Here is an 18,361-nt window from a genome sequence, read left to right as displayed (position 1 = left end):
AGTCAGTCATACAGATCAGTCACAGGAAGAAAGGGTAATGGCTTTACTATTTTGAGCTCCAAATGATAATTTCTGAGCTTTAAATTGAGTGATAGGATGTGTGTTTATTTTTTTTAACGGCCAAAAAGACACATTCATTTCCTATTCATGAAAGCAGATGGCACGGCCGCCTTCACTCCAAGGTGTCATTAACTCAACGGGAGGTCTACCTATCATTAAAGAGAAAAAAAAAAACTACATTATACCAGTGAGAGAAATAGCTACAGCCAACACACCATTGAGGAGAGTGGCCGGTCAAAGTAATAAAAGTGCTGCTATTTGTAACAGAAAAAAAGGAAAAGTAAGTGATGAAATATTGAATAGAGGGAAGAGGAGCGAGCTGAGAGGGGGTGATTAAATTAGCAGCGTTGCCGTGTTTTTGGAAGACGCCTCGCTTATCGATTCAAGGTCGCCGTGACCTGATTTCCACAAGAGAGGCATAATCAAACATTATAACTCATAACTTGATTTACATGGAACTTCATCGCAGAGATGTTTTTTGTTATGAATGCGTATTGACCCAGATATGAATGCGCTTTGTTGTTGAGGCACAGAAAGACTAATTAAACTTACCACAGGCCGCATCGCTTTACAGATCCGAGGAGTTAAGGTTAGAGATTTACTGAGCATTACTGCCGTATTATAAATAGCATAGATTAAATAGGATTTCTATAGCCAGGGCTTTTCAAACCAATCTAAAGATGAAGTTATTAAATAAACTCTTCTTACAGCTTATTCAAATTCTCATATAAAATTCTGTTTTTGATGTGGTGAGATAAAGGTTCTGAACTCATCGAAGAGCCACTCAAATGTGTTTGTGAGCCTTACACATACCTGCCATACCTGCCACTTTCTGTGTGACGTTCTGTGTGAGTTTCTGTGTTCTGTATATCAGTGTCAACAAAATCAACATAAACACTATACATATAAAACACTGTATATATGTATAGTTATTGTATAGTATTGTATAGTATAGTTATGTATATATATATATATATATATATATATATATATTGTTCCATTGACAATTCTAGACACAATCATTACTACCCACTGCACTGTCTACTGTAGGTGGTAATGCCTCCCATTATATATTCCTGTTACACCAAGAAACTGTGGATTGAAGGTTAAATGCCCACACAACTTTGGAAATTGAATCTCCCATTAAATTGGCACTTACCATATCAGGCCTGTCTCCTACTCTGTTAATTTACTCACTTACAATATAACACCCCACAACTTAGACAGGATACAGGTGTGAATGTTCCCAAGCCATTCCTTGAGGTATCGCTTCTTTATCACTTCTTTATTTATTTTGAATGAATGTACGATGTAAATTGACACATTTCACCATAATATGCACCATACATACACATCACTATGACTTTATTGAAATACTCTATTGTGTTCTACTTCAAATGTACCACTAATTAATGTACAACTAATCTCTTCTGATCAGTACTGTGCTACAGTAAATATATGTATGGAATGCATGTGATGAAAAATTTTGTTGATACAAGGAATTATTTATTAATATGTTGGGTTTATGTTGTGTGTTTTTTTTTCAGTGACCACGCCCCACTTTCTCCATATAAAAGGAGTAGAGGTGAATGCAGGGCAGACGGCTACCTTCCACTGTACTGTCAATGGAGAGTGGAGAGACAACTTTAATCTGTGGCTACAGGTGAAATAGAAACACACACATAAATATACACTGTATGCCTATGTACATATACATATGTAAAAAAAAAAAAAAGCAAAATGCCAGATTACGCAATTTAATATTTTCAGGCAAGTGAGACTGCTTAGAAATAATAATTAATAGAAGTTTTCAACTAACAAATCAGGATTCCCAGCTAACAGAATGTTATAAGATCCCAAGGTGCTTAAGACACTAATTTGCACAGTGGATGAATGAAAATATATACAGTATAAATACAGATTATTACACAGACCCTCAGTATCTTAAGATAATTGGAGAATAAATAAATATCTAGAAAGTGCATTTTTTTTTACATTACAGAAATAATTTTCCAGGAGCATTCTGAAAACGTCTTATAATGGTTAATGGTTAGCATCACAATATTAGTATTAGAACATTTCTCACATAACCTTTAGAGTAATGTTCACAAAACTAAACATTAAAACACTGACAAAAGTGATGTTGCAGCAATGTTACCAGTATGTTTTTAAAAAAATGACACATTGAACATTTTTATAACGTTACTGAAACTTTCAGAAAATGTTCTACTAGCCAAAAATTGTTAGCTGGTTTTACATACCTCGATTTTATGGGCTGGCTGACAAAAGACTTGGACTAGAAAAAAAATGCTAAATGTTCATCACTGGCTCACACGATGTGCATATAATACTGAACTGCTTAATTCGAGTGATCGCCAGTGTTCACGCACTCCAACAATCCAAATCAATCAGGTTCAATAGAAATGTAAGAAATGGTGCCTACTCAGCCAGTATTCTATTTATATATCCATTTTTATGTTTTTTGGCTGCAAATCAGCATACAAACAATGCTTGTTTCTTAAAACATCCGTTTTGTAAGAAACGTAAAACCTACATGTCTCCTACATGGCATCAGTTTTGTGTATGTGTGTGTTTTTTGTTACAAAACATGATTTAAAAAAAAAAAAGTTTGGAGAGCAGACAGACTCTGCGTGTGTTCCTCCTGGTAAAAGATTTTGCTATTTGTGTAGTGCGCAATCCACAACCACTAAAAGCAATGAGATACTATTTATTTAGATTACTGAAGTTGCTTAATCACTGTTTCACACAGAATGCTGGAGAATTAGGCCAAGGTTTTGTTCTCAGGTCCTGTGTATTTGAGACAGCTAGGACAAAAACTAGCTTTGAACTGTTTGTGCTTATTTCTCTGTCTCTGTAGAAGCAGTGTTTCCTCTCTTATTATCATGCTCTGTTAATTTCTTCTGACTCTGTCACATTAGCACTGCAGTGTTGTACTGGGTAAGCTGGCCTGAGATACACACAGAAGCACTTAAGTTAACACACACAGCCTCTTTGTGTTCCTCTCAGTCAGACTACATCACAACAGTCTCTTCAAAAACAGGAGAATGAGCTTGTTTACCTCTGCTGTGTCATCATTCTTTTCACATTAACTCTTTCTTTTCTTCCCTTGTTTATATGTATATATTCCTTAATTTCTCGCTCTACTCCTTTTCTTTCTCTCTGTCAATTTCTTTCGTGCTTTAACCCATTCTTACTATTTTATTTAACTCATTCTCTCTCATGCACCCTTTCATTCTTAAACTTTGTTATTCTCTCACTATTCTTTCTCACTTTTTCATTCTCTTTCTGTCTCTCTGTCCATTCTCTCACTCTTTTAATGTCACAATTTTTTCTCTCTATCTCTTTCTTTTTCTCTGACTCTCACACTTTTACACACTTTCAGTATTCTTCTCTCTCTATCTCTGTTTCTGTCTCTCTTTCTCTCTTTTTTCATGCACTCTTTCTTTCTTTCTTTCTTTCTTTCACTCTGTTACTCATTATTCTCTGTCAATCGTTCCCTCACACTATTTTACTGGCATTATTTCCTCCCCCCTCTCTCTCTCTCTCTCTCTCTCTCTTTATCCCTCTCTCTCTTTCTCCAACCCTCTTTCTCTCTCTCCCTCTTTCGCTCTTTCTCTCTCTCTTACTCTGTATCGGCTGTGATGCTCTCAGTGTGGAGGACCTCTGCCAGGTAGTTAGTTACTTAAACAAACACGTCCTCATTACTAGGCGAAAGAAATACAAACATTAAGTGAAGTCCCCCGATGACAGTAATGAAGAAAGATCTCCAATGAACAAATGGCCCCCATCTGCCTGCTACACTGGGTGACAGCTGGGGGGAATCTAGGGTGTGTGTGCGCGAGAGAGAGCGAGAGCAGTAGAAATGATTAAAACTCCAAACTTGCAGCCAAGAAAACAGTCAAGGAAATATATTACCATCAGCACACTGCATAAACGGACAGATGCACGACTGCACACACAAACACAAACATTCATGAGCCTAAAAAACACACACACACATGCACAATTACACACTCTGACTCCTCACTGTCTGCCTGTGTCTGCTCTGCAGGGCATTGGAGGACGCGAGGCTCCTATGAAGGCCACTAAGCCGTGGAATAACCAGCGCTTCATTGGCATGTTCGACGTGGTGAACACAACCAAGCAGGACTCTGGCCGCTACCGCTGCATCGTCCACTCCAACAAGGGCGTAGGGGTTTCCAACTATGGAGAACTGACCATCAAGCGTGAGTCCACATTACATATCAGACTCGGACAGCAAATGCAGTGGATTGCAACAAGTGCCTGGAATCAGCCATAAGATCCAAAATCAAATCTTTACATATAGATAGATTTCTTACTCTCATTTACTATTTCTTAATCTTATTTCTTCAATTCTTTTTAGGGTCTAATCTAATCCAAAGAGCTGCTGTGGCTGCAGGTTTCATTCTAAACAAACAGCAGCACACCTGATTTTACAGGTTTAATCATTTGCAGCGTTTCCTTTAGGATATGTTTCAGGAGGAGCAGCAGACCCACATTTTGTTTTCCAAAAAAAAGCTAAAAGACAAGCTGACAGGGCTAGGATTGGAACATTAGCTGAGCTAATGTAACATTCAGGCTTTCTGTCTTTCAATGGTCTTAGCAGGCTTTAATTAAGTACTGTCAAAACACTGCACAGTGCATTGTGCCATCCTGAAAAACCTAGTGACCTAACTTAATATTGGCTGCTTTAATCCACCTTTCTCACTTTTCTTCTCTTAATTTCTTCATCATGTGTCCATTGTTTCAAACTAAAAGCTCTTTGCAGAGTTTTGCAGCTTGTAGTGCAGAATGTAGTGATGATGATGTGCTTCTGGTTGACTGGAATAAATGGAATAAAACCTGCAGCCACTCCGGCCCACACCCCTGCTCTAACTGCAACAAACAAATTCAGGTCCACTTTAAACGCACTTGCTACCTTCTAAAGAACGCCATCTAACTTCCACTAGAGAGGCAGAGAGTGACTTTATGTCTTGAGCACATTGTCAGCTGATGGTGCTGTGAGGAAGATTGATGTGCGTTTTATGATAATGGCTCGCACTCCTTTTGTTTTGATGCGTCTGTATGTGTGCAACTTTACGAGCGCTGTCCTTGACCATGCATGTATCCTCTCTGGAAGGACATAAAGGCGGGAGTGTATTGATGTACAGTAGGCTGTCCGGCGCAGGCCTCCGCCAGTCATTTGATATGAATTTATAGAGGCGGCCGCTTCTAAATCCTCCTTTCCTTCTCTGCCATAGCCGCGAGAGTTGGGTAATGGCCTTCAATATTTCTCCTCCTCAATTTCCCCTTCACTCGCTTTCTCTCGCTCAGGTCGAGCAACGAATTGAATTTATGCTCCTGTAGGTTTCTCCCCCCTCCGCCCCCCCCTTTTTTTTTATGGATTCATAGCTTTAGGTGACGGACTGCTTTAATCCTACCTTGTCCACACTGAAAGCTGTCAGTCAAAGTACGCCAACCCCAACCTTGAGGTTGGCCGTGCTCCCTAGCTCAGTTTTCAGTGTTATTATTTGTATACACACACACACACTCACACACTTGTATACCCATCGACAAAGAAATGGTTGCAAAAATAGTTGCACTCAGAAGGAAGTGTTGGATTGCAGTGCTATTCGTAAGGAAGATAACAAATGATTCAGTTATTGAGCTACACAAACAGGGGTAGCGTGTAGTGCATGTGTAATGCAACATAGTCTTGATAGAGCACCAAAAGCATCCCACACATTTTCATTTGGGGATAGTAACTGTGTCGTTAAGCAAGTTCTGGAGATGGCAGCAGCATGTGGATGAGCATTATCCTGTTGAAGAAGCTAAGAAAAGTTAAGACTACTGGTTGCAGGACCTCATTAGCAGAATGTTGGGCTGTCAAAGTGTCTGTAATGAAGACAACATCATAGAAAATTGCACCCTACCTCATAAAACCAGGCCTTATGGGCGTGCCAATGAATCATTCATCTTGTCACCGATCATGGTGTGTCCATACATAGATATTTTAATGGTTGCCACCAAAGCAAAAATTTGACTCATCACTAAAGATGATCTGCTGTGAATTAGCAGAGTCAATCAATGAGTGACTGGCACAACTACCCACCAGATTCCATTTCTGTTGATTGACTCCCTCTGTGTTCAACTATTTTTTTTAACAATGACTGAATTCAAAGACCATGTAAATAATCAGCCTAATTGTTAACTGTCCAGAATTGTTTAAATTGTTTAAATTCCTATTTATGTCACAAAATTTCCTCAGCCTTCATGCATTTACAGCACAAAAGTAAACCTGCATGGCCTCTTTCACTGATTCCAGCCTTCTAATCCATTTGTAGGGCTCTCCCACACTGGCCCTGCACACTGCTCTTTATGGAGATGATAGGTTCTGATGGGTGTTGGCAAACCGGCAGCATCTCTCTGCCTGCTCCTCCCAGGGTACTGCCCTGCTACATCACACGACTGCCTCTTCCTGGTGTTGTACCCATTCAAATGCTGGTGTGCCGTAGCTTTGCATGGAGGCTTAATTGATGTTGAGCAGCTCGTCGTGGCTTTACGTGGCCATGTCAGTACTAATGAGCAAAGCCGTGGGTAATCAGAGTGGCATGGAGATCCTGGTGTAACTCATTAGCTGCTTCTTCCTCTCCCGATCTGCAGATCTGCTATCCGGCAGTACCCACACCAGCCCAATTAGAGCTACAGTAGCTCTGAATAACTAGGAAAGGGACTTGTGGTGCACATGAGGACATGATGGGAGAGTTCTGGATACTTCTAGAGAGGAGAAGAGACTAAATGAGAGTTAGTGTCTGGGTTTTTCCAGAATGTCTGGAAGAAGGAAAAAGAAGGGGAAAGAAGAGGAGAGGAGTGAAGAAGAGTAGAATAGGATAATAAGAAGATGAGATGAGAGCATATATGACTGGAGGAAAAATGTAAATAGATGAAGGAAGGTAGATAAAAAAAAACAGGATGAGAAAGACCAGAGCAGATGAGAAACAAAGGAGAGATGGTCAGATGTGGAGGAGAGAAAAAAGAAGAGATTACATAAGGGGAGAGATAATGAGAAATGATGAGAGATGAGGATGATATAGCAAATGAATGCAATAAAAGTATAGAAGACAAGAACAGTGAAGAGAAATGAGAAAATAATGAGACAAAGGAAGACATGATAAAAATGAGTAAGGTGGGATACAATTAGAGGAATAGAAAGTAAAAGGAAAGAAAGAGTATAAGAAACAAAGAGAAGAAGGGAGAAAAGATAAGAAGATGAGGAGAAAGGGGAGAGAATAAAGAAAGTAAGGACAGGAGAGGAGAAATGTCTAGAGGAGGTGAGAAAGTTATACTGGAAGAGACAAGAGAGCAATGGACAGATATAAGAAGACAAGGCAAGAGGAGATGAGAAGAGACAATAGAAGAGAAAAGGAAGATGGAGAAAAGTGGAAAAATCTTGAGGGGGTGGAGAAAGAGAGAGAGAGAGTAAAGAAGTGGCAGGCTTTTTGTATGTAAGGTTGGCAGACAGGTGCTGCACTGAAGCAGGCCACAGCTGTCCACTACCATAACCCCATAACATACACACACACACACACACACACACACACACGCTTTCACGCCCCTGACCGCCTGGACAACAGCCCTGCAACAGCTGCTCAATGACCCCCTTGCCACACACATACCGCACCGTCACATGCACAAGGACACACACAGGCACACCCACTGTGATACACCCAGACGTGTCTTTCTCTCTCACACACACACAAATAATTCTCTACTTTCTCTGCTGCCAGTCTCAGATGTTCCCCCCGAGGAGGCCACTATCATCTGTGTCTCCCCTGTCTTTTACACTTAAATGCATATATACATACTAAATGTAAAATGTAAAAATGTGCCACAGTATTTTTTGTTTTTGGTGATTACTGAGCTGAATTGATTTTTCACTGTATTCTATGAAACAGAAACAGACTTTTAAAAATATATAATAATATGCATGATTATTATTCTTTTTATTTAGGCATTTAAGCCATATTCACAGTAAAGCATGACATGGTGGTAAATTTAATACAATAATGGCTACAGTTCACTTTAGAAAACAATGTTTTTGCATCAGTAGTGTAAAGATTTTAATAATATTTTGTGCTTAATGCATCTCATTCACGCAAAGTGAGGCAAATAGCTCCATTTTTTTTAGAATGACTCATTATCATTATTTTTCATTATGGTAATATTCAGAAAAGAATGCACTCATAAATGCGCATTGCAAGTTTAACATTTAAGTCAAATTTGTTCAGTTTTTTAGTTTTTTTTAATGCACTGAAATATTTCTCTGAAAAATATATATCAAATTGAGTTGTGGTGAGGTCAGAAATTAGCATCCCTAATACATACACCTCTCATTCTGTCTCTTATCAGTCTCACACTAATTCCCTCTCTCTCTCTCTCTCTCTCTTTCTCTCTGTCTCTCTCTCTCAGACACACACACACACACCACTCAAGCTTTTCTGTTGCTTGTCCGTTCCCGCGCGTGTAGGATTTACAGCATCCGCCAGACGTTTATTAGCATCTTGCACTGCATGTTTTTGCTGCTAATCTGCTGCTTTACAGCCTTTTGTCCAAGCTAAGCTTACTAAAGCTGGACACTCTTAAAGAGCCCAGAGCGGAATTAACTTCATTTACTGCCACCCCTCCATTTTCCACTGCTTTATTTTGATTTTCTTTCTCATCACGCAATTATTTTTAGCCTAGTCTATTGTCCATTGTCCATTAGGGCTGTGTGTTGGCAAGAACTTGCCAATACTATACGCATTACGATATAGGGTTTATGATTCAATATATTGCAATATATGCTGCAAGCAAGAATATATGTTGTGATTGTTTAAATCAAATTTTAGAAAGAAATTGTCATAGTATAAAAGAACGCACCATCATATTTATTACATCTGAATAAAATAAAAGTTTTCTATTTATACAATCAGAATAGTGGGATCTAACGATAGAGTGCAACACTGCTTTCTAGTGACACACATCTTTACATGTGAACTAAAAAATAAAAATGTATACAAAAAAAAGTTCAATATATTAATATATTCAAACATTTCTATTGTTCAATGTATAAGAAGTTGGGCTTACATTGAAATTGTACTGCATTGAAAGAAGATCAGTGCAAGTTTAATGTCTGGAAATACCACAACATCAATCATTGGTGTTCTCCTCTAAGCATGCTGAGCTGTCACACTGACATTGTGTTAGCAGTAAATCAAAAGGATGCAGTGGCACTTCACCTCTGTCACAATTAGCAGGTTTTATAGGAGTTATTTGGTAAGATTTAGATGTTGATGTCTAGATAATTAATTAAAAACCATTTCACAAACAAGTTCTGTAAACCCAAGTAAATGCCTTAGATGTAAATTAAAAATTGATACTGTGTTTTTGAAAATAAGTACAGGATAGCAAAACTAAATCTTTAAGTCCTTCAATTTATCAATTCTTTCTTATACACTGCCTGGCCAAATGTTGCCACCAAAAAAAGGTCACACTCTAATATTTCGTTGGACCACCTTTAGCTTTGATTGCAACAAACATTCACTGTGGCATCGTTTCAGTAAGCTTCTGCAATGTCACAAGATTTATTTTAAGCTAGTGTTAAGCATAAATTTTTCTCCAAGATCTTGCAGCATTGATGATGGTAGAGTCTGACCGCTGCACAAAGCCTCTCTTCTCCATCACATCCCAAATATTCTCAATGGGGTTAAGGTTTGGACTCTGTGGTGAACAATCCATGTGTGAAAATGATGATCTCACGCTCCCTGAATCACCCCATGAATCCTGACATTGTCTCATCTTGGAATATGGCTGTGTCATCAGGGAAGAAAAAATCTATTGATGGAATAACCTGGTCTATATTCAGTATATTCAGGTAGTCAGCTGACCTCATTCTTTTAGCACATACTGTTGCTGAACCTTGACCTGCAGACTAACTGCAGCATCAACCCCACATCATTTACGTAGTTAACTCCAGGTGGAGACTTTTTTTTGGGGGGCCAGGCAGCGTATTTGTTTTGTTTAATATATGACAGAGTTGGGCTAAAAGTGAAACTGCATTGTATTGAGAAGAAGATCAGTGATGTCTGCTCAGGTGATGTCAATTCACTGGCTAAAGTTTCTGTCCAAGAATCTGAAGGCCTGACATGACGGAGCAATTTCTGTCCTCGGAGTGGCTGTAAATAGTTGACAATGGCATGACATCTGTAGATTAATAAGTCATTATAGTTTTAAGCGGCCCGAGCTGAGGGTGATGGAGCCAGAAGGCGTGACGGATGTCTTCATAAAGGCGAGTGCCACACCACTACGTTAAACGGGCTGTGAGCCTGTTAGCACAGGCCGCTCTCACCCCGCCAGGTCACGCTTGGCCGAGGGCCGTCACCAACGTGATGGATGGAGCGTCTGCCAGAGCCAGCGGGTAGTGGGAGGATTCATTTCTCTTCTTGGCTAACGGAAAGATCACATACAACGCGTGCATTTTCAATAAAATAAAGTCAGTTTAGTTGCTGATAAATACAGTGGTAGATGATATGGCAAAATGTTTATTATATGCCAATACTTACATTGGCATGCTAGAAGTGGGAAACAGAATAGCTTTGATCAATTTAAACTGATCATGAACCTCAGAGGACAACTTGGACACGCCCACATCTGTATAGCGGATGCCAGATGGATGTGCAGAAAATGTACATTCCTCTATAAAAGGCTTAGAAGGCAATACAACCCACAGTGGACAGCACACTGGGTAGAAATGATCATGTCCAGTGGCATCTGTAAACAGACAAGGAACTCACAGAAAGGACGCCTTAACTTCTGGAGGCCCCACACTTGAATCCTGCAACTATTCTGCATTGGAATCTGTTAGCTAATGTAAAGAGAAGTGTTTTCCTCCAAGTGTGTTAAGCTGTCAAGTGACTTTGCATTAGCAGTAGGAAACTATAGGAATTCAGGAATACTTTTATATTTATATTTTCACAAGTAAGTTCAGACTGTTGACTGGGAGTGGACAAATACAACTATTCACCGATTTGGATTCTGGGCCGACAACGATATCCGATATTGCACATGTGTAGATCTGCAGCCAATGCTGATATATTTATAACCTATAGAGAGACTAGACACCCTGGGTTAGCCTCAGAGACATTTGTCCAACTGTATGAAAAAACAATACAATGAAAGGTTTCTCTTGAAAAAATTGTTTTCACATTTTTTGTTTTCACATTGATTTAGCTAACTGCTAACTTCCAAAGACTGTTTGCAGATCTTTTGAAACTAATACAAATAAATAAAAAGAAGCTTAAATCAATAAAGTTTAAAGAAGCACTGTCAGTGTTGGCCAATTGTAGTGGCTTGTAGCATTGCATGGTCTTTTTCCAGCATACAATCAACCAATCCATCAATAAATAAATAAATAAGTCGGAAGTATCGGATTGAAATATCAGCCGAATTGGCCCAGGCCGATGATTCTAAATAAAGCAATTATTGCACGATACTGATATAATTTCAGTAACATTGTGCATCCCTAAAAAATATACTTTTTTAACCTATGTTGAAGCCATGTTTTACAGCATTAATATAATTTCGCTTAGCAATTTAACATTTTTAACCCATGTTGAAGCCATGTTTTACAGCATTAATATAATTTCGCTTAGCAATTTAACATTTTTAACCCATGTTGAAGCCATGTTTTACAGCATTAATGTTAATTCGCTTAGCAATTTGACATGTAGTTTTTAAGATGGAGAGAAAATTTACTGCATATAATATATAATTCAGCTTATTAAATGGACCGTGAGTGGACCTTGGTTGCAGTGTACGGCCACATACTGTAATGCCTGCAGACTGCGTTGTATGCTCCTTCATTACACTGCAACAGAAAGTTCACCTGTGGTTAATCTGAACACTGCCCTCTGACCTCCCCTCTGGAAGAGGAGAGAGAGAGAGAGAGAGAGAGAGAGAGAGAATAAGAGAGAGGAAGAGCGCCCCTGATGGCTCAGCAGAGGTTCCGGGCTCTTCTAGGAAGTGGTACTTAAGTTGTAGACATAAGGGCACATGAGAGAATGGGCGTATTAGGAGCAGAGGGAGTGTATTGACATTAGTGCCAGAGCATGTCTTTTGGCCTATTTGTAACAAGACGCAGTTCTAATAACACACTGACACTCACATTCTTCTGGGCCTCTGCTGCTCACAGAAAGGCTTTGTTCTCCAAACAGTCGATTGTGCTTTAAATGATTAAACCCATCCGGTTCTTTCAGGACTTTGGTGATTTGCTGTGCTGAAGATCTCAGTATCGGGTTAAAATAGCTTCCTTCTTTGGCCTACAACTGCGTTCTAGCATTCTTTATATTTGGCAGATTGAGATACAGCAATAGTTCAGACGAAAATTACAATTACTTGCAATCTTTAAGGCACCCCTAGGCAAAATATATATTGCTAATAGGTAAAAGCTCTATTCGGACAGGGTTAGGTTCACATGGGGAGGTGGGGTCCTGTAACTATTAACAGAGACCATCCAAATGTCCTATATCAGATATTTTAAACAGATATTTTAAACACCAAATCCTATGTTAAACCAACCTAGAAAATAATCTCAGGTTTTATTAAAGCGACAGCCCATAACATAAATAATTTAGATACTTCTTTCGTTTGAATATGTAATATCACAGCGAAAAAGTACTTTTAAATCATACAGTGTGGTGCAGTATTGTTTCAGAGTGGTTGAATCATGTGATTTTAGCAAAGACTGTTCCTCTATGCTCCCTTTAAGTCTATGCAAGAATAATTAGATGAAGACTGAGTTTGCCATTTTGAAATCTCGGTAATGGCTCAGGTAACCAGCTAAAGCTGTCGGAAAAACATGTAAAATGGTCACAAAAATTCCAGGGACCCACCAGACCACTCTGGGTTTAGAATTAATATATTCGGCTGTGCAAAGGTTGCAGAAGCACCTTGATACCGTTTATTAAAATATTATGTCCCCACATACATTTGAAGACTGTTGATTTAATCTCATGCAAACTGATGTGGGTAAAGTTTTGTCATATCCTGCAGAAAATAAGTACAGAGGCGCTATATGAGATATTTAATTTTTAGGGTGGATGGCACAGATACCTTGTTGTTAAATTCTTCGGCAAATTTAGAAAATTAGCATACATCAGCATAAACTGAGTAGTCATTCCCATCTCAGTCATTTATATAGAGATTTTTTTACCATGTTGCAAGATGGTCATAAACTCTAAAGAGGTCATGTAATACTATTACTTTACTCCACCTCCCCATATAAACTATAACAATATGTTGTTATAGTGCTGAAGATGACCAATTAGACCAATTTTTTCCTCATCATTTACAGCTAACAAATAACAAAAATAGCAGCCTGTAAATGCTTTTTGTAGCAGTTTCAAATGATTTTCACCCTTCTTCCTTGTGAAAGGTTATTAAAGCTGAGTAAGTTTGTTTTAGTGGAGACTGGTGAGGTCAAAAAGTCTGCTGTGAATGTTCTATCCGTGCAGATTTAATCAGTTCTTGCCTGAGGCCTGGCTCTTGATGTATGTGTGATCATACCCACTCAGCCTGTAGCCTGTAGCTTACTAAACACAGAGACAGGGAAGAGGCAGACAGGACCGGACCCAAATCTTAACGCTAAAGCTAAGGTTTCTATATACGTATTGTATTTACAATACATAAGTTCATTATTACTTAGTAAATTTCATTATTAGTTACTTTGTTTTTTAGTTGAATATTTGTACAAATTGAGCACTAATTCATTTTAATGCATTGGAAATGTCTTTCAAAGAAAAAAGACTGCATGAATGTAAAATGTATTAAACTTTATATTATTATTATTATTATTATTATTATTATTATTATTATTATTATTATTATATCTAGCAGATTCTTTAAAGCTTAATTTCTAAAGTAAGATCCTGTTCTTGTGTTGACACTGACTACAAGTGTACACAAATTTTGTTGTTCCTTGATATATTTTAGGAACTCTGCGAAATGTAAATTTTTGTCCGAAAAAACAAACAAAATTATTAAATAGCTTTAATTTATGTTGTTAAAAAACTAAATTTTTTTGTTTGGACCTTTCACTAATTTGCTTAAATACTGAAAGATTTTTTTTAGTTTCTACTGGTTGCCAAATATTCAGTTCCTCAATAATAAATTATGTCATGATGGTATACAGTTACTTTACAAGTACTTCTTAAGTAGGGGTGGCATCTCACGATACAATACTATCCCAATATGTTGCCCACAAAACTAATGAAATCTTTTGATAGGTATTGACCACTGCATATCAGACAAACCCACAAAACCTTCCTGATGTTTTGGAGATGAGTCTGATACAGTCATCTAGCCATTATAGTTAGGCCTATTTCAAAGTGACTGAAAAATCCCTTAAAACTGCTCACTTTTTCCTAATTTTATTAATTAACTGTTTATCTGCTGCCTATTATAATAACAGTGGCATATGAAAACTATTTTGTTCATTTTTCCCCTGTAAAAATGACATTTGAGAGTTTCTTAGATTGTGTTATTTATTCACTAGGGATTTAACCACTCTATCAGCATCAGTACTAAACTAAATAAAATCAATACTGCTATCCTAGTCTAGACAGATCTTATCCAGCACCTGTGTACATGATGGGGGGTGTCCAGTCTAAAAAAGTGCTTAGAGTGTTCGGGGTGCTAACCCTAACCCTAACCGCTGTGTAAACTCACAGCATCGGCGTGGTGTCTGAGAGGCAGGTGGATTAACTGGTTCATTTTAGGTGATGTTTGATTGGCCGGCTGTGGTGAGAGGGATTAAAGAGTATTTAGGGGCCCCTGGCCAGGGTCACCATGGGACAGCCATCTGTAGGATCGGTGACCTGCGCACACACACACACACACACACACACACACACACACACACACACACACACACACACACACACACACACACACACACACTCTTTCTTATACATGCACACACATGAATGCAAGAGCACATGCTGCCACTAGGGGTGTAACAGTACACATATGTTCAGTCTTATTATGTGTTAAAATGTCTGCATTGTATGGATCTTTTATATTATTAAATACAATTGGCTAAAACAACCTGCATGTGCATTTTCCATGTATAGAAGCATAATGCATAATCTTTATAATTCATAGTCCCCGTTAAAAAAAAGGGATTGAAGAAGTATTATTACTGGGTGAAGTCATTATAATAATATGACATTTTAACATTTTATTATTGCAAAAGTTGTCTTTACTTTGTTTATGAGTGGCATCAAATAATTAACAATTAAAATCTATAAAGATACTTTGATGTATCAATGTTGTCTTACACCTATTTTACTCCTCTATTACACCTCTATTACTAAACCAAAAATGTCAATCCCTGGAATGTCTGTGTGACTTTAGAAAAAGCCACAAGTGCATGAATACAGTATACTCAGTATACAGCTTGCTGGCAGAACTATGAAGAATAATTTTGCGTTTAAGGTGCTTATGTTTTTATTTTTATAGTGAAATGTAGTGTACTTGCCTTAGATATACATAAAAACACACACTTGCTGCACAGTGTGTAGCTGTTCCTAATAACATTTTTTTATCTTACATAATAGGTCTATGCTTCTTCAGTGTTGAAGTGTTATTTAACATCATTCTGAACAGATTTCATTCATTCAGACAGCCCGAAAATGTTTATAAAAAAGGTCTGTTTTAATGCTCTACTTACTAAAAAAATTGACTGGTTTATAATGGCTTATAATGGCTTATAATGACAGTTTGACAGGTCGTGTTGGGCTCGGGCAGAATGTGCATGGGCTCGGGCCAGGTCGAGCTTGTTTTTTGGGGCCCGATCTTATCTCTAATACACACACTTTCCTATACTAGGGTTATTTATTTTTTACTGCTTTGTGTCAGTATTTCTTTCCTGATCGATCTCTGAGATCAGATAAATTCTGCAATAAATATGACTTACAGTTTATTATCATATTGGCTATATTGTAACTCCATGCATGCGCTGGGTATCCATCACTTCTGTCTGGCCTAGAATGCATATATCCTCCAAAATGATGCCATCCTATAGGACTCGGCCTGCACGGCTAGCACTGGGCCTGCCAAAGCCGTAAAGTTTTGATGTGTTCATCGATGGTAATGTCCTAGCTGTAGCCATGCATATAAACACTCTCAAAACGGACAGTTTTGCTGGGCTAATCTCTCTCTCTCACTCTCACGCTCTTTCGCGCTCACACACAGACGTAGCTTAGTCCTCAGCAAGATATATAAATGAAATTTCACTTCAGGTTGAAGTAGTTGAGCTGATCAATAATGCACTTTGTCTCACCTGGCTGTCTGATTGACTCTGTCAGCTCTTCCCGCTCTTTGTGAAGCAGCTGCAGCTGGAACAGCACAATGGGAAACTGAAGAGTGTGTCTGTTTGTGTTTTGACTGTAAAAGGGAAAAGTGCAGACATAGCATTTTCAATGCCAACCTATAGAGTCATTTATACAGTATTCACAGTGACAGCCATGCCCTACTTTCAACACACATATACACTAGAGACAGGATAAAAAAAAAGAGTGAAAGTAGCAAAGTAGAGCCAGACTTTTCTGTGAATATATATACACTACCAATCAAAAGTTTTAGAACACCCCAATTTTTCCCCTTTTTGCCATTTAAACTGTGGCCAGTGAATAACCTGAAATGGCAAAAAATCAGTGAACGTAAATGGTACCATGGTTCCAGGGCTTTTAAGTAAAAGAGGAACTAAACATTTTCCTTTTGACTAGGATTGTTTCCTGCTTTTTAGGAAACAAGTCATTGTTTAACAACTTGTGGTTGGTTTGTAGCAACAGAAATAAACTGAGCTTTGGAAATGGATGCAAAATATGTCAATTCACAAAGCTTTTGTCTGTAGTAAAGCACTGCTGGACCTGATCATGTTACTGTGTAGCATTTACACAACACACAGCACATTCACACTTTAATCATAATAACTAGAAAAAGACACAGAAGCACAGATAACTCTGTAACTATTAAATGTATGAGTTTTTTTTTTCTTTAGAGAAACTACAGATAAGCCAAAGAGTTGTGAGTACTGTTTCCTACACCTTCAAAAGACTCTTGGAAACTAGAGAGAACTGGTACAGAAAATGATCTGGCTAACGCACATGGCAAAAGCTTTAGCCTTGATCTCAGCTTAACATTAGACAAAGTCTTAGTTTCAGCAGTGAAGAGAAGAGTTGAAGGTTTGACAGGTAAAGTGCAGTAATCAAAAGTCATTGCTAAGATGAGAAAATAAGGCTTGTGTCAGCCATGCAGCACTGCTACTGGACTAGTAAAAAAATAGGAGTGTTCTAAAATTTTGGTTATGGTTCCTTCTTACCGGTTGAGGCCGGCCCTTCAAGGTGTGTGCATAAACTTTACGCAGTTTCTTGGCTCATATTTTACAGCTAAGCAGCGTGCACAGTTCTGCTATAGTTCCCTCCATATCTATGCTGCTGCCAGTGACTTTAAACATCCAGCTTGTCTAGCTTGTCTCCAACACTTAGGCTCAAACCTTTCTGTCTTTCTGTACATTAATAAAGAACACAGATTTCCCTGACCTTGTATTTTCCTGCTGGAGCTGCAGTCAGTAAAATATGTCACCCATGCAAGTTTTTTTTAGTGATTGTTGTAGCACTTACAACAGCACCTTCCCAAACACACACCAGGCCTGTTTCATCAATACCACCACCCATGGACAAGAGGTTTATTGATCGACAGACGCTTTCCCAGATACATCCTGCCTTTACTCCATTACCACAAAAACAGTCCAGGATGGTCTCTCCCTCATCTGCACTGTGCAGTTTATGAATGTTCCAGTGGACTACAGGCTCGTTTCAGAGGCAGCAATAACTCTTTCAACAATAACTCACCGTTTTATATCCCTCAGTGTTCACCTGTTCTGTGTAGTGTTTTCTCCCCTGATTCAGTTTAGCACTTAATTAACAAGCTCTTCACGCACTGAAATGAGCTACAACACTACACAGTGCACCACAGGAATACTCAAGGACATGGAGTCTTTTGTTTTTCATATACATTTCTGCAGATATTAGTGATGATACACATTCATAAAATGAATGTTGGACTGCTTATATCTGGATTAACATTATAGCCTTAGTGTAACACTAATAGCTTTCTTTCACTTTTTGACAAACACTTAAATGCCAAATACTGTATGATCAGACAGAAACCTGGAAATTAT

General features: G+C 38.4%; 1 protein-coding gene across 5 annotated transcripts in view; it reads left to right on the top strand.

Moving 5' to 3' along the window:
* LOC103037335 (receptor-type tyrosine-protein phosphatase mu) overlaps positions 1–18,361 on the top strand; it is a 255,198-nt gene that overhangs the window by 98,321 nt on the left and 138,516 nt on the right. For all 5 annotated transcript variants that reach the window (XM_022678937.2, XM_049478835.1, XM_022678936.2 and 2 more), the window contains 2 exons: positions 1,608–1,723; positions 4,133–4,307. In XM_022678937.2, coding sequence (XP_022534658.1) covers positions 1,608–1,723; positions 4,133–4,307 — 291 coding nt within the window. The remainder of the gene's footprint in view (positions 1–1,607; positions 1,724–4,132; positions 4,308–18,361) is intronic.

Source organism: Astyanax mexicanus, chromosome 4, assembly GCF_023375975.1.
Source record: "Astyanax mexicanus isolate ESR-SI-001 chromosome 4, AstMex3_surface, whole genome shotgun sequence".
Classification (NCBI taxonomy): Eukaryota; Metazoa; Chordata; class Actinopteri; order Characiformes; family Acestrorhamphidae; genus Astyanax; species Astyanax mexicanus.
Note: the sequence above shows the minus strand (reverse complement) of the source record. Positions and strands in the feature narration are given on the sequence as shown.